At 42.5% G+C, this 24,912-nt stretch overlaps 1 protein-coding gene across 1 annotated transcript in view; it reads right to left on the reverse strand.

The window, feature by feature from the left end:
• LOC126176612 (solute carrier family 22 member 7-like) overlaps positions 1-24,912 on the reverse strand; it is a 569,470-nt gene that overhangs the window by 255,226 nt on the left and 289,332 nt on the right. The window contains exon 5 of the mRNA XM_049923772.1: positions 20,103-20,260. Coding sequence (XP_049779729.1) covers positions 20,103-20,260 — 158 coding nt within the window. The remainder of the gene's footprint in view (positions 1-20,102; positions 20,261-24,912) is intronic.

The following is a 24,912-nucleotide window of genomic DNA, read 5'->3' on the forward strand; positions in this document are numbered from 1 at the left end:
TTTTGTACTTCCAAAGGAAGGAAATGTAGTAGGTGAATACGGAATGGGGGTAAGGAATGAAAGAGGATACCGCGTGGTAGAATTTTGCACAGAGCATAAGCTTAATCATAGCTAACACTTGGGTCAAGAATCGTAAAAGAAGGCTCTATACATGGAAGAAGCCTGGAGACACTGGCAGGTTTCAGATAGATTATATAATGGTCAGACAGAGATTTAGGAACCAGGATTTAAATTGTAAGACATTTCCAGGGGCAGATGTGGACTCTGACCACAATCTATTGGTTATGAACTGTAGATTAAAACTAAAGAAACTGCAAAAACGTGGGAATTTAAGGAGATGGGACCTGGATAAACTGGCTAAACCAGAGGTTGTACAGAGTTTGAGGGAGAGCATAAGGGAACGACCGAAGAGAATGGGGGAAAAATACAGTATAAGAAGACTGGGTAGATTTGAGAGATGAAATAGTGAAGACAGCAGAGGATCAAGTAGGTAAAAAGACGAGGGGTAATAGAAATCCTTGGCTAACAGAAGAGATACTGAATTTAAATGATGAAAGGAGAATATACAAAAATGCAGTAAATGAAGCAGGCAAAAAGGAATACAAACGTCTAAAAATGAGATCGACAGGAAGTGCAAAATGGCTAAGCAGGGATGGCTAGAGGACAAATGTCAGGATGTAGAGGCGTATTTCACTAGGGGTAAGATAGATACTGACTACAGGAAAATTAAAGAGACCTTTGGAGAAAAGAGAACCACTTGCACGAAGATCAAGAGCTCAGATGGAAACCCAGTTCTAAGCAAACAAGGGAAAGCAGAAAGGTGGAAGGAGTATATAGACAGTCTATACAAGAGCGATGTTCTTGAGGACAGAATTACGGAAATGGAAGAGAATGTAGATGAAGATGAAATGGGAGATATGATACTGCGTGAAGAGTTTGACAGAGCACTGAGAGACCTAAGTCGAAACAAGGCCCCGGGAGTAGACAGCATCCCATTACAACTACTGATTGCCTTGGAAGAGCCAGCCCTGACAAAACTCTATCATCTGGTGAGCAAAATAGATGAGACAGGCGAAATACCCTCAGACTTCAAGAAGAATATAATAATTCCAATCCCATGGAAAGCAGGTGTTGACAGATGTGAAAATTACCGAACTACCAGTTTAATAAGCCACGACAGCTAAATACTAACACGAATTCTTTACAGAAGAATGGAAATACTGGTAGAAGCCGACCTTGGGGAAGATCAGTTTGGATTCTGTAGAAATGTTGGCACACATGAGGCAATACTGACCCTACGACTTATCTTAGAAAATAGATTAAGGTAAGGCAAACCAACGTTTCTAGCATTTGTAGACTTAGAGAAAGCTATTGACAATGTTGACTGGAATACTCTCTTTCAAATTCTGAAGGTGGCAGGGGTAAAATACAGGGAGAGAAAGGCTATTTACAATTTGTACAGGAACCAGATGGCAGTTATAAGAGTCGAGGGGCATGAAATGGAAGCAGTGGTTGGGATGGTAGTAAGACAGGGTTGTAGCCCATCCCCGATGTTATTCAAACTGTGTATTGAGCAAGCACTAAAGGAAACAAAAGAAAAATTCGGAGTAGGAATTAAAATCTATGGAGAAGAAATAAAAACTTTGAGGTTCACCGATGACATTGTAATTCTGTCAGAGACAGCAAAGGACTTGGAAGAGCCGTTGAACGGAATGGACAGTGTCTTCAAAGGAGGATATAAGATGATCATCAACAGAAGCAAAACGAGAATAATGGAGTGTAGCCGAATTGATGCTGAGGCAATTAGATTAGTAATAGGGACACTTAATGTAGTAAAGCAGTTTTGCTATTTGGGGAGCAAACTAACTGATGATGGTCGAAGTAGAAAGGATATAAAATGTAAACTGGCAATGGCAAGGAAAGCGTTTCGGAAGAAGAGAAATTTGTTAACATCGAGTATAGATTTAATTGTCAGGAAGTCGTTTCTGAAAGTATTTGTATGGAGTTTAGCCATGTATGGAAGTGAAACGTGGACGATAAATAGTTTAGACATGAAGAGAATAGTAGCCTTCGAAATGTGGTTTTACAGAAGAATGCTGAAGATTGGATGAGTAGATCACATAACTAATGAATAGGTATTGAATAGAATTCGAGAGAAGAGAAATTTGTGGCGCAACTTGACTAGAAGAAGGTGTCGGTTGGTAGGGCATATTCTTAGGCATCAAGGCATCACCAATTTAGTATTGGAGGGCAGCGTGGAGGGTAAAAATCGTAGGGAGAGCCCAAGAGATGAATACACTAAGCAGATTCAGAAGGATGTAGGTTGCAGTAGGTACTGGGAGATGAAGAAGCTTGCACAGGATAGAGTAGCATGGAGAGCTGCATCGAACCAGTCTCTGGACTAAAGAGCACAACAACAACAATGCTTTCTGAGGATTGGACCACCCGATACGTAAACTTGGTTTATAGACAATAACATTCCTGATATTGACTTGGCTCTCCTTGAGCCCTAGCTGAACCCAATAGAACACCTTTCGGATGACTTAGAAGGTCAACTTCGCTGCAGACACCTGTGTGCTATATTAATACTGTCACTGCTTTCGGTCCTTGAGGAAGAATGGGCTGCCATACCTTCACAGACATTTAAATACCTTATTTAAAGTGTTCACAGCACAGTTCAGGCTGCGACAAAGACGTTCAGTGGAACACCTCGATATTAATGTCCAGTAGTATTGAAACCACTCTCGTATCTTCGCCAGCTGTAGGTAACGTATTTTAATCTGCCTTTATTTTTTTCTAGTAATAAAAATAAATATTTAAGATCAATGGTATTTAAATACAATGTAGTCTGTAAGAGTAGTAAGTAAAGGAATGAAAAAATGAAATGTTGTAATTTGTTGCGGTCTATATAGGCTACTACGCGACAATATTAGCTCACTTCTTTTTCTCACATGTATTACTTTTTGCTCTCTCTTGTTGCTAATATATGGTTATTTATTTGATTTCAGGCATTTTCATTGAGATTTCAGTAAAAGTTTTATACATCCGTGCTGTGTAAAGATAATATTGAAAATACAACAAAATTTATTTTAAACAGTGTAAGTTCTTTAACCAAATATATCCCTTTGCCAAGTCGGCAATAATTTCATCTTGCGAAATGATTACTTCACAAAGTTGAATCTATGGGGGGAGAGAAATATTAATTAACTGAATGATTGCCTATCGATGTCGCGGGGTCCAAACGATACATATCGAACATGCGATCGTAAATCCACCGTGCGACTCTTGTGATGGGCGTTATGATCAATTATTTCTGATCGTCATTTTTATCTGTTATCCGTCGTTCCCGTAGTTGCTCTAAATTACATACCTACATGAATTATTTTTGAGTTAATAGGGAATCCCAGACGATCTATGTCGTTTGTGAGTGGAATGTCTCGTGTTCTTGACGTTTCTTCGGCGGAGTCTCTCACATGGAAAAATCTAATTCCATGTTTATCCAGCGAAGAAAATTGTTCGACTTTTTGTAGCAAATATGGAGTACCACTGGACGAGAAAAGAAGGGACTAAGTAGACTGTGGTGGTTCGAAGTGTGTAAAACTTCGTAAGCACAGTTTCGATGCTGAAATACCGTTTACAGTTTCACTGTGGACAGTGCGGAAAACGAACGAGTATCAGGAAGAATACTTGGTTCGACTCTTCCAAATTATCCATCCAGACTACCATAATGGACTTTCACGTGATTACAACACGGACGATGAGTAAGGTAAGTCATCTCCTTTGCAATTACAAGTATTTTTATAACGCTCTTCTTTTGTCGTTGCTGTAGCGACCACCGTAAACATACCCATAACGCCCGCCATTAGAGACGCACGATCGATTTAAGATCGCTAGTTCGATATTTATCGTTTGGACCCCGCGACTTCGATATTAATTCATTCTAGGAAATTACCGATCATTAATGACAATTTATTCAGAAGTTACTTTCAACTAAATAGGCCGAAAAGTTTAAAAAATGATTGCAATCAGAATTTTAAGTGTGAACATTTCGATACGAACCTCAAAGATATTAATAGCGACAGCTGTATGTTTACTTTAAAGTTCAGTACGAAGCAGATAATAAATCTCAGGTAATATTTTACGTTAGCTAGCCAGAACTTTTCTTGGCAACTATTTAAATCATATTTGTGGTCCTTGTATGTTAGAAAAGACTAGGAAGTTTAACATCATAAAATTATTTAACTGAAACGTAATGCAGGCCATCTTAAATAATCGACGCAGTCCGTCGTATGGCGTGTGAATAAACGGTGCATTGATTGCTTAGCACACGCACTCAATATTAAGAATATTAAAACAATACACAATTGAGCCGTGTGCGGCTCGTGTTCGTGCCGTTTATTACTTGACATCTTGCCTTTGCGGTACTGCCGTCCCGTTTCTTGTTCCATTTACTGGTGTCACTAAGTTGCTGGCTTGCCTGCTCTTGAGTGGCAGCAGCAGCGCTTATCGATAAGAGCACTGTCGTTCTACCTTTGGAGCGACTGCTAGTATTTCTGGGTCATCGTTTATGGGGAGTTGAGTTGGGACGGAGCAGCAGTGAGGTCGAGACAGCCATGACTCGCTCGACCATTGCTGACACACATGAATTGAGTGCGGACAACCTTGGTTGGTCGTTCGGTCGGTTGTCTCATTGGACGATGTGTATTTGGACGCCTACCGCTTCTGGGTTCTCTCAGTCACTGGTTTTAGTATTGTTCGAGTTGTTTGTGGAAGTTTTTCGTGGAACCGTGTGTGGCTTGTGTTGTTTTGACTGAGCAGCTATTTTATTGCTGTCTTCTGCATGCTGCAGGCAGTCAGACGGTTGGAACGCAGCAGCGAGGATGTCCCGCGGCGCAAGGGCAGGCTGGGACAGCTGGCGACGTGCATGCACTGTCGGATCGTGAGGTGCTAGCTGCGTGCGGTTCTAGGCGCTGCAGTCCGGAACAGCAGGACTGCTACGGTCGCAGGTTCGAATCCTGCCTCGGGCATGGATGTGTGTGATGTCCTTAGGTTAGTTAGGTTTAAGTAGTTCTAAGATCTAGGGGACTGATGACCTAAGGTGTTACGTCCCATAGTGCTCAGAGCCATTTGAACCATTTGATTTTGCTAGCTGCGAGAGCGACAATTTTCACTGGACACTGTACCTGGACGCAAAAGTTGAGTGATCAGTTAACCTGTAACGAAACCTCAGCTATTGTGACATCTCTTCGTTCATTTTTGGGTTGTTGCTCCCTGGACCATTTGGGCTAGCAGCAATGTACGATGTGTTGGAGTCAGCGAAATCTTGCAGCCGTCTTCGTATATTGTGATTAATTATTAGATTGACCGTTACTTGCCAGTGAAGTGCACCAGCGTTATTTTCTGCCATGTGGCCATTAACGCCCCAGTTACCTGCCCTGGTAGCTTGCATAGTTTTCCTGCAGTGTGCCTTTTCTCTTCGTGTTGATGCTGTCCAGCAGACATGTAGTTCGACAGCCTTTTAAGTTGTTTGGTTCATATTTTGTTCCCTTGGCTGTTTTTAGACGCCAGTTTCTGAAGTTGTAGTGCTGTTCATATCCTAGTCCTCAGCCGATATTTTCCATCGTTCTGCTGTTGGTCGGACGGAAGAGAATTGTTTAACTTGTTGGTTGGCCCTTGGGCCATCTCTAGTTTGGATGGCCATCCGATTATTTAACTTCAACTCTTGGCTGTCTCTCTCATCTCATCTTACGTTTGAGCTACCTTCTCAGGCTGACACTTGGAACACTTCTGAGCACCACTTGTTCTGTTTGTTTTAGATTGTGATTTTCATTTTAGTCTGAAGTATTGGGTGGTTGGTTGGTTGTTTGGGGAAGAGACCAAACTGCGAGGTCATCGGTCTCTGGAAGGACGGGGAAGGTAGCCGGCCGTGCCCTTTCAGAGGAACCATCCCGGCATTTGCCTGGAGCGATTTAGGGAAATCACGGAAAACCTAAATCAGGATGGCCGGACGCGGGAGTCTGAAGTATTGAACAAGGCCTTTGCCAATGTATTAATTCAGTTTTTTTTTAATTTTACGTAAAGGCCTTCAGCCGCGTTAAATTAAAATTTTGAATATTGGTTTTATTTTTAAAAAAAATTGTTTTTCTTGAAAATTTGTTCTATCTGATATTGTTTGTAATCCACGCCCTAAGCCGTTAGTCGTTCAAAGTGTTATGTTTGGCCTTCAGCCGAGGATTTACGTGAACCCCTTTTACAAGGCCTTCAGCTGTGTGTATTCTTCAAAGGAAAAATTTTTTATAAGAAGGAATGGTTTTATTTTAAATTGTTTGTCTGACTTGTTTTTCAGGCCTTCAGCAGTTGTTGCAAATTTCTTTGTGGCCTTCAGGCGTGCAATAAGTTAATATTTCTTTAATTAGGCTTTTGGCCATTCTGTTGTAACTTTAAAAAGAAACTTCTTGGTTAGAAAAAAATGTTTATTGATGTGTTTTAATTATAGTTGTCCTTCAGATGTGTAGTGTAGGCCTTCAGCCGCTAATTGTTTTCAATTGCATGTTTGTTTTAAATTTTTACCTTCTATTTTTAATTGCTTTTGATTTCTAAGCCAGGCCTTGAGCTATTCTTGTTTTTGGTGTGGTGTTGGGCCTTCAGCCCAGAAAGCATCTCAAGTTTTCTTTAACTAGGCCTTCAGCCGTATTGTCTAATTGTGATCTTTTAAAAAATGTGTAAACAAGTGGTTCTTAGAAAAATAAAGTTGTGTGTTTGATTGTGCAACTCACAATAACTGTTTAGAGCCCCATCCACAATCATAACCTTATCCTGTGCGCTCTCTTAGTACCTAGCAACCAGGTTTCAATAATAATGAACTATGTTGCTTGGGGCCAGGCTGTGTATCTTGCTAATACCTAAAAATGATCAGAAATATTTACAAAATAGCATTGTCGTTACAAAGTAAAACAATAGCTGGATTTTTTTGGTCGCAGTGTCGCATCCAGATCGCTGCACCCGGCGGCATACTACAAAAAGAACCACGACAACCCCAAGAAATAAATTACAAGACTTACTGCGAAGTTGGACAAGACGGAACCGGTTTCAGTATGTCTCCGGATACTTTTAATCAGATAGCGTGTGAAACCCCATTAGGAGATATGTGCGCGTCGGCGACATTTCGGCGGTCATGAATGATAACGGCTCGTCAACGATTTCGATGTCACGCCACAACACGTGGCCACCGACATCAGCATGAAAAAGGGTGCTCGACGTTCCTTCAGAGATGCACCTCTATACATTGTCCACAAAAAAAGGGTTACAGATGAGGAAGTTCCATTTATTACACGCACATAGGAAGAGGCATCGATATTGCATATCGGTTGATACTTCTGCAACAACAAGTAAGTCTGACATTACTTACGTTTTCAACTTACTCGTATTATCAAATTTCAAATCGCCTATCAGCAGGCCTTCGTATATACCCATCATCTTACCTGCAGAAGAGTAGTAATATAAGGCAGCACAGTACTGCAAAAAGCAAGGAGTGCTTCCAGCTGGGAAACATCTGAACACACAAGCAGGCGGACATCAATCCTATAGGTATACCAATGCATGACATGCAATTGATACATGAGCGGTTTCTGATATCCGTCAATTCCGTCCCTGAAATATCAAAATCAGCATCTTATTTTATTACTAAATTTAAAATGTCACGCTTTTTTATTTTAAGTTATTTCACGTGATACACTTCCATATTACCGTGTACACTAACATTTACAAATAAAATGCAACACTTAGCATAACAACAAACAAATGAATAATACTGATTCCACATACAGCTTAAGGCTACATAACTTATACATTAAATTTATAGAGCAAAATATTATACGACCAAAACCAGAGTTCGATCAGATTAACATATAATGAAGAGATCATACATATTGCCTCGGAGAAATTTCACATTACCAACAAAGCACAAAAATAAAAACGGCTATAGAGAACATAAAGCAGCTTACAGGAACCTTGTGCGTGTTGTTATTATAATGCGATTACAGGCAAATTTCTACGCACTCACCTCACATGTCACAACATGAAACTGCGTGTTTTCAAAGTGATGAAAGTTGTGCTCTTGTTATTCGAAGTAGTCAGTTGACATACTGAAATTGGTTCTGGGGGCTAGGGACATATTTTTTGCGAAATATTTTCTTACTTTTGGCTAAATTGTTTAGAGTGTGTCTACAAATCTAAACTAGTAGTATCCAGGGTGTTTATTTATTTATTTTTTTTTTTTTACCTGTGGCTAAGATCTTTATGCGTCAGCTCCACGATGCGCTGTAGTTTGGAGGTAAGCGGCTCCCTACCGCTAACAGAGTTAAGTTAGCTGAAAGGAAACCAAGGATACAGAATAAGACAGAACCTGCTTCAGATTGAGCATACCCTTGGCCGTATGTGATTTTGTTAGAGTGCCATTTTGTGCTGCTGCAGATTTTAGTGTACTGTACAGTCCTTAGTTTCCCCTTCAGCCAAATTAGCTAGTCAAGAAAAGTGTATTATTTATTTACATATTTTGTGTATGATGTGTGTACTAAAATGTTATTTTTTGTTTTTTTTCGTGTAAAAAAATATTAAATTATGGAATGTAAAAATAACTCAGCACTAATAGGGACTAATCACAGCAGTTCTAAGGTATGAAAGAATGGTGATTTTTCAGTGTATGACAGATGTTACTTATGCAACATTCTTTCAGCAGTGCTAGTTGTGCAAGGTTCGCAGGAGAGCTTCTGTAAAGTTTGGAAGGTAGGAGACGAGGTACTGTCAGAAGTAAAGCTGTGAGTAACGGGTGTGAGTCGTGCTTCGGTAGCTCAGATGGCAGAGCACTTGCCCGCGAAAGTCAAAGGTCCCGAGTTCGAGTCTCGGCCGGGCACAGAGTTTTAATCTGCCAGGAAGTTTCTTGTAATTTTGTTATGTGAAGTCGCAAGTATTCGTCTCCGAATAACTGCTGCTACTTACATCCTTGGGAATCTTCTTAAATCTTCTTACTGTATTCTTCTCTTGGTCTTCCTCTACAACTTTTACCTCCCACACGTCCCTCCAATACTAAATTGGTGATCCCTTGATGTCTCATAATGTGTCCTGGCAGCTAATCTTCTCTTCTAATCACGTTCCGTCATAATTTTTTTTCTCTCTATTTCGATTCAGCACTTCTTCATTGGCTACGTGATCTGATCATCTGTCCTTCATCATTCTTCTGTAACACCACATTTCAAAACCTTCTGTTCTGATCTAAACTGTTTATTGTCCACGTTTCACTTCCATTCATAGCTGTATTCCACACAAATACTTCCAGAAAAGACTTCCTAACACTTGAACGCATATTCGACGTTAAAAATGTCTCTTCTTCAGAAAGCTTGCCGTTGACAGTCTAGATTTTTTAACCCCTACTTCTGCCATCATCCGTCATTTTTCTGCCACATAACGAAACCCGTAAATAAGTGTCTCGTTTCCTAATCTAATTCCTTGAGTATCACCTGATTTAATTCGACTGTATTCCATTATCCTTGCCATGCTTTTGTTGATACTAATCCTATATACTCCTCGTCAATTCCTTTCAACTCCGCTCGCAAATTCTTTGCTGTCTCTAATAGAATTACAATATCATCGGCACACTTCAAAGTTGTTATTTCTACTTCTTGAAATTTAATTCCTACAGCAAATTTTTCGTTGGTTTACTTTACTGATTGCTCATTGTACAGACTGAATAACATCGGCGATGTGCTACAGCCCTGTCTCGCTTCCTTCTCAACCATTACTTCCTTTTCATGCACCTCGTCTATTATAACTGCCGTCTGCCGGCCGGGGTGGCCAAGCGGTTCTAGGCGCTACAGTCAGGTACTGCGCGACTGCTACGGTCCCAGGTTCGAATCCTGCTTCGGGCATGGATGTGTGTGATGTCCTTAGGTTATTTAGGTTTAAGTACTTCTAAGTTCTAGGGGACTGATGACCTCAGATGTTAAGTCCCATAGTGCTCAGAGCCAATTGAACTGCCGTCTAGTTTCTGTACAAGTTATAAACAGCCTTTCACTTCCTGTATTTTACCCCTGCTACGTTCAGAAATTTAGAGCCTTGTCAAAAGGTTTATTCAAATCTACAAATGCTACAAATGTAGTTCACCTTTCGTTAAGCTGTCTTCTAAGTAGTACTGTTAATATTGCCTCGTGTATTCGTATAAGAGAGAGAGAGAGAGTTCGAAGGCTAACTAATGTTAAAGACACTCAGTGTAGAGTTACATGAAACTTAGTTTTATGAGGCTTTTAAAGTAGATTTATCTAGAAAACATTATTAAAAACTTTTGCTAAGTGACTGCATAAACGTCACAAAGTAAGTGACAAACGGGTGTTAGTCATTCATTACCATTATTAATATAAAGGCGATGAATTTGCGAAACGACTAGTTATCGACGCCCTCAGTCCTCACTGAGAAGAGAGTCAGTTTCGTTAAAAAATGTATCAAATCTTTGTTCCCAATGGTGAACTTCTAAAATCAAACTTAAGGTCGCTCAGCTTGGAGTGAGGAATATATGGTGTTTCAGATATTAGCTAAATGCACCATCCTTAGTTCCTGCTTGACCAACACACCAGGCAGGCACTAAAGTGTATTATTTAATTACGTGCTATGCGTATAACGTTTGTACTAAAATGTAGTTTTCTTTGTTCGTTTCATGTCGCACAGGTAAGACACTGACAAAGCGAACCAATGGTGTTCAACCAACGCAATAATTGCCAGTGCTTGTGTCTAAACAAAAGGGAAGTAAAAGCTTATGATGGTGAGAACAATGGGCCATCATTACCAGATCGTCTCTCCGCATTCTTATAAAATGTATGTACAAACTGATTTATGTGTGATGTATTACCTCACAAGAGGTCTTGAACTTGTAAAAATCACTGTGTATTATATCAACATCACATTATAAAATGATGGATTGAGATCTGTAAACCAGTTCGTTTTAGGGTAAGAGGGGCGCATATCAGCCGAACAGCTTGTTCAACATGTCGCTCGGTATAGAGAAAGACAACGGCAAATAACAATCATTTTGAGCACCTCTGTGCTAAATACCCTAAGGACATCACACATATCTGTGCCTGAGGCAGGATTCGAACCTGCGACCGTAGCAGTCACGCGGTTCCAGACTGCAGCACCTAGAAATGCACGGCCACTCCGGCCGGCTCCCCTCTGTGTTTTATTGTTTACTTCTCTGTAGTAGATGCTTGTTTCCTGTATGAACTGTCTCTGGGTTTCGTACTGTTTTTGTTGCTGATTCATACCCTGCATTGTAGAATCATCTTTTACTTCTTTAGGCAGTGCAGTATTTTCCTCAGGTTTTGTGCTGTCGCGTTCTTCCAAGAACTACCCAGTTTCTATCAATAAATCCTGATAACTTGCAGTATAATGTCACTCCTATAACCGTATGTGATCTTGCTTCTGTCTTATACCACATAGTTTTGAATTTTCTTTGAAAACGTTTTTCCTGATTTTTCGCAGGGCTGTGTCACATGTTCTCTTCTATGGTATTTACTGTCCACTTATTGGCAGAAATTTCTTGCTCTTTCGTCGTCCCTCACCGTCCTATTTGGTGATTTATGTTCCTTACATAGAACACACTTTATGGCATCGTTAGAGTGGTCATTGCTTTCTAATGGCAGGAGACGCCTCTCCATAATTCGTTCTTCAAATTCTTCTTTGTTAGGAGGATTTGATATGTGTAACATCCATCTCTCTTCCCCGTGTGTTTTTACATCTGTATTTACATGGCACACACACTGCCACTTGTTTGTTTTTAATGCTGTATTTTCTGATCTGGCCTTTTTACTCACAATGTCCACAAATTACTAATTGTTTATCACAATGTTTTATGTTCTGCCAGATGACCAAGGTCTTGGTGTTCAAAACACCTCCTCGCTACTAGAAAGTCTTTCACTGAAGCCGACTTTTTGTCGCTTCACGAGTGCTGTTATAACCTGAGGGCTCTCATTTCAGTAACTTGATGAACCACTTTTCTTCCCACTGGTTCTGTCCTGAATCGGACTGTAAAGCCGTTTCCGAAGGTTTCCTTGGGCAGTTCATCTTCAGGGTTCCTCAAGTGTATTGTGTCTTTCGGTGTCTTTGCATTTGTGTCCACTGGGATGTGGCACACAATCATTAAAGGTTTCTTAATCTTAGGCTATTCACAAACCAGTTTCTCTTGCACCCTTTTGTTGTTGATTATCTTTTTCGTGACCCCTCACGTAGCAATTTCGAAGACGATTACATTATCGTTTTGCTTGACCTTCTTCATACAAATTTTCTCTTTGGTCTGGTTCATTAAGTACGTCAGCTTTTGTTGCACTGTCTTTGCCTCTTCATTTGTTCTTGACTTTATGAGCAAAATATTTTGTTCAATTGCTTGCTCTGCTCTGATTTCAGCTGCAGGAGCTGTTTTGCTTGCACCTTTACTGGATCGCTCGGTTAGTACCACACATCTGCATGTTTTCTCTAGTTTCGTGAATATTCTCTCGTTTTATTTTTGTAGTTGTTCCGAACTGCACTGCCAGTTAATAAAGCCTGCTTTATAGAGCATTGCGATATTTTTGGCAGTAATTCCACTTTTAGTTCGCTTGTTCTTGGGCTGTGTCCTCTTTTGCCCAGAAAATTCATTTTCAATGAATACCATCATGTCTTCATACAGATGCTTCATATTGACTGGTTTTCTAACTGTAGCGTTTTTCCTTTCGGCGTTATTATTTGTTTTATCCTTGTCAACTGCCACCGTTTCTTTACGTGTAGTCGTGCTGACTACATCTGTTTGCCCATTTGATGTCGAGTGCAGTGCAAGGCCTCTCCACATTAAGAAAGTGGGGCTGGCCACTGGAGTCTTAAGCGAGGCACATGTTCTGACTCGCCCGGAAAGTATTCCATTAGGTTCAGGTATGGACTATGGACAGGCCAGTCCATTCCAGGAATGTTATTGTCCACAAACGATTGCCTCATAGATGCTGCTTTGTGACAGGGTGCGTTGTCGTCCTAATCCAAACAAATAACGTCTCCTAAGTGGCCCTGTACCGTGCGCAGTACATGGTGCTGTTAAATGAGTTGATATGCTTCCGAATTTAGCGTTGTTTTCTTAAGGGGAGCCGGAGGTGCCTATGCTGCCCACGTTAAAATCACTAAGTTTGAGGAACATTTATGAATAAACTACCAAATAGAAAAATTTGAATTTTTTTTACACATAGAGTGGTTTAGTATTGCAGTTATGACAGAGAGATTTTGGAGTATCTTTTCTAGTTTCCTTCCAATTATTTCTTTTATTAATTACCCAAATTTTTTTTACAAATAATTGCTTTATAATTAAACTGAAATGAAACTACTGGACATATTGCCAAATGGCTGTGTTACACTGTAAGTTTGACCACTAGGAGAGCTGTATAAAAATTTCACCTCTCTACCTTGAGTGGATTTTGAGAAAATGTTCCTTATATTCGAAAAATTCTAATTTACGGGAAATGGCTATCAAAGTTTCTGAATACATTCCTGCACTATAGGATGGATTATCAGGGTCTCCTTCTTCATCCTACAAAAGCTTCCTCTTCTGTCTTCTTTTCTGGCCTGTTGTTCCCTCATACTTCATATGCCTTTCTATTCTTTCTGCTCCTCTTATCCTTTCTCTGTCAATATTTCTTAGTGCTCGTACAGTGTTCACCCCAGCTGTAAATCCTAATGCCTTCAGAACTTCACACTTCACACTGTTCCCTTGGTTGTAGGTTGCTATTGCATCATAAATGCCAAAGTGCAGCGTTTTTATGCTTACAAACACCCTTTTAGGAATCACTTTCCAAATCAAATTGTTTACGCTCTCATTAGGATTCTGCGTCTTTCCGTGTAGACATTTGTGTAACAATTCTGGCTGTGCTAAGTCATGAAACATATCATCACTGTCACTAACATATTCACGAAATCTGTCACTTCCACCAGTCAGCTTCTTGCTAGAAGATGTCACAGGGCTATGGCCGGGCATGTGTTGCTTAGCAGAAGAACGCACTGTTTTAGTAATTGTAGTATCGCAACTTGGTATTAGTGTTAATTTTCTTTTACCTACGTTGTTCCTCTTCTTATATACACGGTTACTAAAACGTGGCATCGTAACCAGAACAACGCTTTACACAGGAAGTGTAATACTACCAACAACAGGCGCAACACTGAACTAATTCGAAACGGTAAACAGCAAAGAGACGATTTTCCGCGCTCTTAGCGCTTTATTTGTCACAGAAAACAATGTAGCCAACCCTTGCACACTCGCTGTATGCATAACATAAGGCGCTGTATGCGTAACAGGCCGAGAAAATCCCAAGCAGTTCGCCAGGAAGTGACGAGAGGGTGTTAGATGCATTCAGCGCCCGCCCATTTCCTCTGCAGGCGTGGGGGAAAATGGTAATAACTCCACTTCCAGGGCGAGTAGAACAATAATTCAAAGTTTACATTAAAGAGGAATGTTCCAATTAATTTTCGGTAGCAAAAAAAAATCGTAACTTTTCGGATTTGACCACCCCCGGCTCCCCTTAAGCGCAGGAAAATCAGTAGACAGTAATTACTAAAAACATTGCCATATCATAACACCAACTGCAGGGTACTTTACTGTTGACACTACACATGATCTTAGGTAACGTTCAGTAGGTTTTTGCCGAACGCAAACCCTTCCACTATATTGCCACAGGGTATCACGTGATTCATCACTCTAAACAATTCGTCTCCAATCTCCGACTGTCCAGCGGCGTCGCTCTATACGCGGCCTAGAGCATTGCTTAGCACTTACAAGGGGAGGCCACGACGTTTGGGACGCGGATTTACCGCAAACTTCGTACACTCGTAGTGCTCCACGAGGACAACAAAATGTGTAAGCAGTAGCGCGTACTTCTCAAGCGTTATTGAGAAAATCGCAAGATAATTTCGGTCGTCAAACACACATCTGTGAATGGCCATTTTTATCATGAAGGGGCGGCAGCCGGGTGGTTAGCGTTCAAGCTCTGTAATCACTGCATCGCTGGATCGAGTCCCGTTCGTCCGTTTTTTTATTTTCAACACAGTCATTTTCTTTACTATTTATATTACAATTGATATAATGGGAAGAATACGTGTAATCGGATGAACTTTTATTAAATTTACAATGTTATTTGGCAGTCTACAAATTTTTAATATCACAAATAATATAATAGTCATAACTATCGTTTAGTAAACTACCAAACGCATAAAGTGATACTGAAAATGTATGCTTGTCCGTGATTTGACAAATCCCTTATACCTGGAAGGAGCCCGAAACGACTTGTTACCTCCAAATTTTGACCGGCACAGGCGGCTTAATCGTCTCTTTCGACATTTCGAGTACAAGTTGCAGGATGGTATTTTTCGTACAAACATGTAAAGTTAAACTGCGGTGGTTGCTGTATTATGTACGTATACGACAGGAACATTAAGGACATTCGATGTCTTGGGGCCCTAAGTCGACGCTATTGAGACTTTTAAACTAGTGGCTTAAATAAAGTTTTCGAAAATAACAGTTTGTGGTATATATTTCTACAACGGTTAATATTTGTTCTTGTAACTGCGTATCTTGCACTTGTGGATGTTTTAGAACTGAAATGTATTGTATCCAGAGCATAACACGTAGAGGGTTCTAGGAGTGTGACAAGACTACGTTCTGTGTCGTGTCTGTAGCGTTCCTAGCCGATGATTGTTTCAACAACTGTTACAAATCGAGCTGTTCGAGCGGTGTTTGCAGATAAATAAAATTGTCACAAAACGTGTGTCTACTTCTACCTTTATATGAGCCGCTGAGAACCAGAGTGGTCTAAGACAAATAAAATTAGTTCTGAGTTACACCACTCCGTTTACGCATAATGCATGGAAATTTGTTGCGGTGTAACGATAACTCGCAATTGAGCCACTTGAGATCTCCAAACATATTCTTCCTCTCACGCCATAGTGAAGTGCGTTCGTGGGAACAGTGGTATAACCGAAACGGCGAGGCCACATGGTCTTGTTGTTCTGTATTTTTTTGCGTGTTTGTTTCCGCTCTAAAATCAAACAGACATTGTAACAGTGCCACTTACTATCAGCATTGTTTTCTTTGTTTAGATCTGTAATGTCCAGTTGCTATTAAAGTAAATATTGTATTAATAAGGGAAGTTTGCACTCCATGTTGAAGTCTAGGTTAAAACCCACGCTAGTCAAGCAGTGATGTCTCACATTAAATGCATAAACCATAATACACATCTGTCTCAACAATGACACCGAGGCAAAAAAGGAAAGACATGATCACATTCCTCCCGTGCATCCGTCCGGTGCAACCAACTGACAACTGCAAGTTCGGCTCAGGAATCTGAACCTGGACATGTTGACGTATTGGCAGAGGAAGATGGTGTATACGTTGAAACAGAATAAACAGGATACATTGCTGAGCTATTAGACAGACTCAGTAGGTAACATTCTTGTGGTTAAGAACAATAATGCAATTATTTTAACCGAATTTCTGAGAGAGAAGTGCATAATGGGAGCAAAAACTGCAAACTCACATTAATTGTGTGACATCATATTTATGTTTCATAAATAAATCGCAGTTACGAAGATTAAAACACAGCGTATTCCTTCTCAGGTATTCAGCTCCACCGTAACGTGCGAAAAATTTAATTCTACCACATTGGCTTTCAGTGACTCCTATCATATCAGCATTTGCGAATAGGATTAAACTTTGGGTGCGGTGTGCATTGGTGACAATGAAAACTTGTGTCGTGCCAGGACTCGAACGCGGATCTCTCACTTTACGCTGGCGGTCGCCTCGACCGTCTGTGCCACGTGAGCATTGTCCCCAATGCACAATGGAGACATAGTTTAGTCATATTCGCAAATGCGAATATGATTCCACATTTCGTACTGTTGACCACCGCTGCACACGTGTTGCACCAGACACGCATGCATATTGAACGACACTACACAACACATTAGAACAACACATGCACGGCAGTTTAGTACTTGTACCTTTATCACGAGTGAAACAATATGTTACCTTACAACTGTTATCATTATGATGGAAACAGCCTATTTGATGGCTTATATTGATGATTTTGCCAGAAACAAAACCAAAGACAAGCGTGAACAATGCGCTGTTGTAGCCTGATATCGAAGAGTCTGGTCCGCATTGAACGGTTTCATCAACAGAACGTACCAGTGATTGAACATTTCGCGCTACAATTATCTGGGCTGGTGTGAAGGTACTTTCCTTGCAATGCAGGTGCAAGGGAAGTTGCAATAAGGGCTGATTGTGTTACAGATTAATTTACGTCCACACACTCGCCAGAAGCGTTGATCTGTGTCTGAAGATTTTTATGTAGTGCTGGGACTCACCTTGCGTGCAAGCACGACTGGGACCGTAACATCAGAAACGAAAGAAGAATCCAAACGGTAGAAGTTTTGACAAGGAGTGGATGGTAACACTGGATATGGCGGGAAAAAGTAAAGACAGAAGAATGAAATTAATAATGAACGATAGTCCACTTGTTTAGAGATAGATCAAACATGGAGCAGAAATATCAGTGATCTGTACAGTACACATAAAAACGAATGTAAGAAGCGAGAGTGAAGAAAACCACTCACACCGACCGGTATCTGAAAGGTACCAGCTACCATCACCCAAAGCAGAAACGCTCTATACTGAGTACAATGGTACATTGTGCGGAGCTCGTATCAAGAGCTGGTAACCAGTGAAAGGAGCTCAACCAGGTACGCAACGTATTGAAGGAGAACGGCTGCAGTAATAGATTTGGAAAGCCATCTTTCTGGAGGAAGATTAGCAAGAAGACACCTGAAGAGCAGTGAAAAATCTTTGGTTTTTGCCGTTCTGTGGCTCAGTAACAGGAAATAGTAACCGGTTCCCTAAAGGCACATAAAATCGTTTCGGTCTTCGGGGCTCCAGCCAAAATTTCGACAGCTCATGAGCCCTCTGAAAGACAATGTAAGCCTTCCAACGCAAGGCGTGTATACAATGCCGTCTAGTTGTGGGCACATTTACGTCGGATACACTGTGCGTACCATTAAACAGCGCCTTGTGGAACACGAGAGGTGCTACCGCCTGCGGTATCCTAAGAAATCACCGACAGCAGGAAACAGAAAATGTACACTGAATTGTATACGACAAGACATCTGTTATTAAACGGATCAATAGTTTCTGGAGTAGCGTCATAAAAGACTGACAACACAATTAATAAACACGCAGCTCTGCAGCTAAACACAGCTTGGAACACAGCCACTGGAAGGCTCAAGCGGGCTCGCAACGATAAAATTACCATATAAGGCACCGCAGTGAGTAGCAGTGTTTTCGCAGAAGGTAGCTTGGCCACATAAGGGCAGCAGCAGCGCGCACTCGACAGTCAGTGCTCCGCCAATACACTCATGCTCATAAATTAAGGATAATTGCAGAATGCGGTGCCACACAACGTGGCACTAGACAAAACTGGCGCTAATAGCATAGGCACATATGGAACACACACGACACAGATCTGTAAGTCCACGGTATTGGTGATAAGTTGAGAAAACCGCTCCGAAACACATGTGCTACAAAACGCCACTGTTTCCTGCACATGTACCCCCACATCAATATGAGATATGATCACAATGCACACGTACACAGGCCGCACAACGGGTTGATATACTCTGGATCAGGTAGTCGAGCAGCTGCTGGGGTATAGCCTCCCATTCTTGCACTAGTGCCTGTCGGAGCTCCTGCAGAGTCCTAGGGGTTTTAAGACGTGTAGCAATAGGTCGATCAAGAGGGGGTTTAGGTCTGGAGAACAGGCAGGCCGCTCCATTCGCCTGATATCTTCTGTTCCGATGTACTCCTTCACGATGGCAGCTCAGTGGTGCCGTGCGTTATCATCCATCAGGAGGTAGGTTGGACCCACTGAAAAGGCGGACATACTGGTTCAAAATGACGTCCCAATACACCTGACCTCTTACAGTTCCTCTGTCAAAGACATGCAGGGGTGTATGTGCATCAATCATAACCCATCACACACCATCAAACCACGACCTCCATATAGGTCCGATTCAAGGACATTAAGGGGTTGGTATCTGGTTCCTGGTTCACGCCAGATGAAAACCCGGCGGGAATCACTGTTCAGACTATACCTGGACGTCCGTGAACATAACCTGGGACCACTGTTCCAGTGACCATATACTATGTTCTTGACACCAGGCTTTACGGGCTCTCCTGTGACCAGGGGTCAGGGGAATGCACCTTGCAGGTCTCCGGGAGAATAAACCATGTCTGTTCAGTCGTCTGGAGACTGTGTGTCTGGAGACAGCTGTACCGGTGGCTGCGGTAAGGTCCCGAGCAAGGCTACCTGCAGTACTCCGTGGCCGACTGTGGGCACTGAAGGTGAGATATCGGTCTTCTTGTGGTGTTGTACACTGTGGACGTCCGTACTGTAGCGCCTGTACACGTTTCCTGACTGCTGGAATAGTTACCATAATCTTGAGATCACACTTTGTGGCACACAGATGGCCCGTGATACGACCTGCTGTGTTTGACTAGCCTCCAGTCGCCCTAATACTCTACCCCTCATAACGTCATCAATATGTGCTCTTCGAGCCATTTTCAACACACCATTAGCACGTCTGAACACGTCTGCACACTTACTCGCTGCCCCGTACTCTGAAATGCATCAACATACCTCTGTGTATGTGGACTGCTGCCAGCGCCACCGAGCGCCGACCGCAGGTCAAATGAACACGCATGGTCATTCCCCGAGGTCATTTAAACCCGCAAACCGCCCCACCAGAGCGTTGTTTCACCATGTATCAGCATTATCCTTAATTTATGAGTATGAGTGTAGTTCTCGGCTCGAAGCTCCTGGACATATAACCACGTGGCCCGGATGGAAGCTCGAGAAAATTTATCAAGGAAGAAAAGAGTAAAGAAACAGGAGAAGCCCTCTGTCAGAGTAGTTTCCCGTTCTTTCCATGAAAAATACTTTTTAAGGTTTTTCTAAACGTCGCTCTCGCGATGCTGCAACACTTTGTTTCCCCCTACTCACCTACAGATACCGCCGACTCCAGCATGACGCCTACAGCGCCCCCCACCAGCGCCACCGCCACGACGAACAGCACGATCAGTGACGGAGTGAACACCATCGCCACCCTGCTGACGACGTGCATCACCACGCAGGCCAACTGCAGCGGGCGACGTCCGTACCTGCAACCAGCGTATATCCGCTTGCTTCACAATTATTCCATTTCCCAGATTTTTTCTGTAAAATGCGTCAAGACAAAGGAATTGAAGACATTGCCTGCCATCATCGCCGTAATTATGCACTACCGGAAATTAAAATTGCTACAACAAGAACAAATGCAGATGATAAACGAGTATTCATACTAGAACTGACATGTGATTACATTTTCACGCAGTTTGGGTGCATTTATCCTGAGAAATCAGTACCCAGAACAACACCTCTGGCCGTAACAACGGCCTTGATACGCCAGGGCATTGAGTCAAACACAGCTTGGATGGCGTGTACAGGTACAGCTACCCATGCAGCTTCAACACGACACCACGGTTCATCAGGAGTAGTGACTGGCGTATTGTGACGAGCCAGTTGCTCGGCCACCATTGACCAGACATTTTCAATTGGTGAGAGATCTGGAGAATGTGCTGGCCAGGGCAGCAGTCGAACATTTTCTGTATCCAGAAAGGCCCGTACAGGACCTGCTACATGCGGTCGTGCATTATCCTGCTGAAGTGTAGGGTTTCGCAGGGAGCGCATGAAGGGTAGAGCCACGGGTCGTAACACATCTGAAATGTAACGTCCGCTGTTCAAAGTGCCGTCAATGCGAACAAGAGGTGACCGAGACGTGTAACCAGTGGCACCCCATACGATCACGCCGGGTGATATGCCAGTATGGCGATGACGAATACACGCTTCAAATGTGCGTTCGCCGCGATGTCGCCAAACACGGTTTTGACCATCATGCTCCTGTAAACAGAACGTGGATTCACTCGAAAATAATGACGTTTTGCCATTCTTGCAGCCAGGTTCGTCGTTGAGTACACCGTCGCAGGCGCTCCTGTCTGTGATGCAGCGTCAAGGGTAACCGCAGCCATGGTCTCCAAGCTCATAGTCCATGCTGCTGCAAACGTCGTCGAACTGTTCGTGCCGATGGTTATTGTCTTGCAAACGTCCCCATCTGTTGACTCAGGGATCGAGACGTGGCTGCACGATCCGTTACAGCCATTCGGTTAAGGTGCCTGTCATCTCGACTGCTAGTGATACGCGGCTGTTCGGATCCAGCACGGCGTTCCGTATTACCCTCCTGAACCTACCGATTCCATACTCTGCTAACAGCCATTGGATCTCGACCAACGCGATCAGCAATGTCGCGATACGATAAACCGCAATCGCGATACGCTACAATTCGACCTTTATCAAAGTCGGAAACGTGATGGTACGCATTTCTCCTCCTTACACGAGGCATCACAACAACGTTTCACCAGGCAATGCCGATCAACTGCTGTTTGTGTATGAGAAATCGGTTGGAAACTTTCCTCATGTCAGAACGTTGTAGGTGTCGCCACTGGCGCTAACCTTGTGTGAATGCTCTGAAAAGCTAATCATTTGCATATCACAGCATCTTCTTCCTGTCGGTTAAATTTCGCCTCTGTAGCACATCGTCTTCGTGGTGTAGTAATTTTCATGGCCAGTAGTGTATATCTGGTGTCTCGTCTTTCGGTTATTTTGATCCTGCAGCCATTATGAATCAAGACACAAAGGAATTAAAGACATGAGCTGTCAGGAAGAATTCATTTAAATGAATGGGAAAAGTTGAAAATTTGTGCCTGACCAGGATTCGAACCTCTGTCTCCTTCTTAATTTTTTTTATTATTAAACGCGAAGGTTAATACTGAAAGTTTTGGATCCGGTGGGGTGCGAACCAGGAACACACCGCACGCTGCTACCTTACAGTTCTTGGACAATATTATTTTTTTTCTTTTTTTGCTTGTAACGGCAAGAAAGAACAGACACAGGGGCAACTTAAGGCTGAGTGGAGACGAGGTGGGCAAGGGTCGCACGCCGTGGCCTAACCACGATGCCTCCCCACCCCCTCGCTCCCCCCCACCCACCCCACGACTGTCACTGCGCTTGACTATCACATAGTACTGGCCTTTTCTTTATTTATCTTTTATTTTTATTTATCTGAAATTACTTGCTACTCTAGAAAGGAAGGAACATGGTGGAACAAAATCCTACATGGCTTTCACCACTTAAAAGGAAAAAAAAGTATCATTTTTAGTCGTACCCTGCAACAACTTATTTTTCCATTACTTAAACAAAAATGAAATAAACTGTGTAAAGATACATCAGAAAGGGGACGGTAATGAGAATTCCACGACGACCGGTTAACTCGCCACTTTTTTTGTCAATTTTACCAAAAACAAGGTAACAGGAATGAAACATTCCAACAGTAAAGGATTTCTACACATCATCCAACTCCTTGACGACTAATGACGAGATTCATCATATTCGCAAAAAGTGGACGGCAGTGTGGCAACCTATCCATTGGGCAGAAACCATATACTGGAAAATGGCACAAGGTTCCGGGTCATAACCGCCCCCCATCACGTAATGAACATAGAGCCCGATATGCCACACAACTGTATTGTTCTCTGTTCTGGGGAACATGTTTGAATCGGGACGCAGGAGAATGTCAGTGGAGATTGTCGCTTCCGTCCTCCTGGCAAGAAATGCCAATTGTCGGCGGAGCCAACTGCAATAACTGTGTTCGCATGCGACCAAGCGGTGACATAAATGTATCTGTTTCATGGCAACAACTGCATCAGTCCAATATGAAAAAGTCAAACGGTGATGGAGACAAGGTTATGAACGACTTGGTACCACGATAACACAGGGGTAGGCTGACACTGGATCAAACAACCTTCCATTCTGTGTCTGGTGATGGGGACTCCACAGAGGAAACGTGATTTGGAAACGTCCAGCGGCATACTAGCATTTTTACAGAGAGATCAGGTTGGGTTCAAATGGCTCTGAGCACTATGGGACTCAACATCTGAGATCATCAGTCCCCTAGAACTACTTAAACCTAACTAACCTAAGGTCATCACACACATCCATGCCCTAGGCAGGATTCGAACCTGCGACCGTAGCGGTCGCGCGGTTCCAGACTGAAGCGCCTAGAACCGCTCAATCCTCAAGTAACAGACATAAAAAAAAGTTCACGAATATGCCTTAATTTATTATTTATCCTACCAACATCTATTGGCGGGGTTAAGCTCTTGGGTCGGAGACAGGCAAAAAGGCGAGCTCTAAGTCACTGGGGGACGCAAAGACACTTTAAAGTAGTGCGCCGAAGAAGTAAATCAGAAGCCTTATCCCGAACATCAGGGAGGCCAAAACCTCCCTCCAACAGGGGTCGCGCCATAGCCGGATAGCGCACTCGAAAAATAGGGTTTCGCCAGATAAACGTGCTAGATACTCGATGTAACTTTCGGGACATCATCGCAGGAAAGGCACAAATTTGGGCAACAAAATAAGATTTACACAACACGTAAGTTCCCACGGACTGAAAGTAAATAAGTAACGAGAGAGAGCGACGCGAGTGTTTAAGGATCGCTCGTTGAATCCAGTCCGTGACGGATGTCCGGTTTAACCCACCAATCTTCATCGGACAACAATGGATAACAATACCCAACGATCGATGGCGGGCGACCGCAAAAGCCCATGGAATCTCAACCACGTCAGATCCCCGCACACTGTGTAATCAGTGTGTCCGGTCGTTAACCTGTGCTCTCGTAAGACGACAAAATGCATCCTACAGTCCTTGAGCATCGGTATGTCGTCATGAGTAGGAAGAAGCACCGTAAAGCCAACGGCGCACGCGCGAACGATAAACGTTTCCCCCAATAACGACCTGCCATCCAGTCGAGCAGCTATGGGCCTCAGAAGAAGCGCGAGTAACGACATAGATAGCGGACTACACCTCGACACACTTCTATGGGAGGAGGGGGGGGGGAAGACCACCGTTCACATCAGTAGACGCCTGAATGCCAGTAACTAGAGACGTGAACGTCCTTCGTGCAGCATCATTAAAACCAACAGCTGTCAACACTCGCTACAGACAAACTTGACTAACCCCGTCACTCGCACGATTAAAATCAATGGAAAGTAGACCTCACGTTAAAAGGACAGAGGAGGCAGTCGAGATCACGACATTCAGCAAGCGAGTACGACCCAAAAGACAGCTTTGATAACGCGCGACCACGCCAACGAGCAAAAACGACAGACGGCTGTTTATCGCCAGTGCGACTATTTTATGACTAAAATTGGGTAGCGTCCCGTCTTTTTGGTAATTAAAACAATTCTTCCAATCTTAATGGAGGGTGGGATGTAGACCCCTTGCACCATTTCATGCACCATATACGTTATCGTATCTCCTATCAGAGGTCAAATCCGAACATAAAATTCTTCGGGAAGAACATTCAAACCCGGCAGTGTGCGGGAAGGAGAGTGAATTGCAATGTCATGAACGTAATCACGGTGAAAACTGCCAAAAACTTATAAAATAAATAAAATAAAAAATATTATTATTTAAATATTAATTTTTCTATCTGTATGATGGTGATTGTGATTGTAATAAATATTTGCTTATCTGGAACGTGGACGTTTAATTATTCGGTATCAGACGCTTGACAATGGCTTTCTCATAAAGGCAATGTTACTCGTAGTTGACCGTGAAATAAAACTGAAATAATCGGACTTCGTAAATAAATCGTTTCCAAAGACTGCTGCGGTAGGTGCGGACTCATAATCTAAATCTCAATATTTCAATAATTTA

This window comes from Schistocerca cancellata, chromosome 3 (genome assembly GCF_023864275.1).
Source record: "Schistocerca cancellata isolate TAMUIC-IGC-003103 chromosome 3, iqSchCanc2.1, whole genome shotgun sequence".
Classification (NCBI taxonomy): domain Eukaryota; kingdom Metazoa; phylum Arthropoda; class Insecta; order Orthoptera; family Acrididae; genus Schistocerca; species Schistocerca cancellata.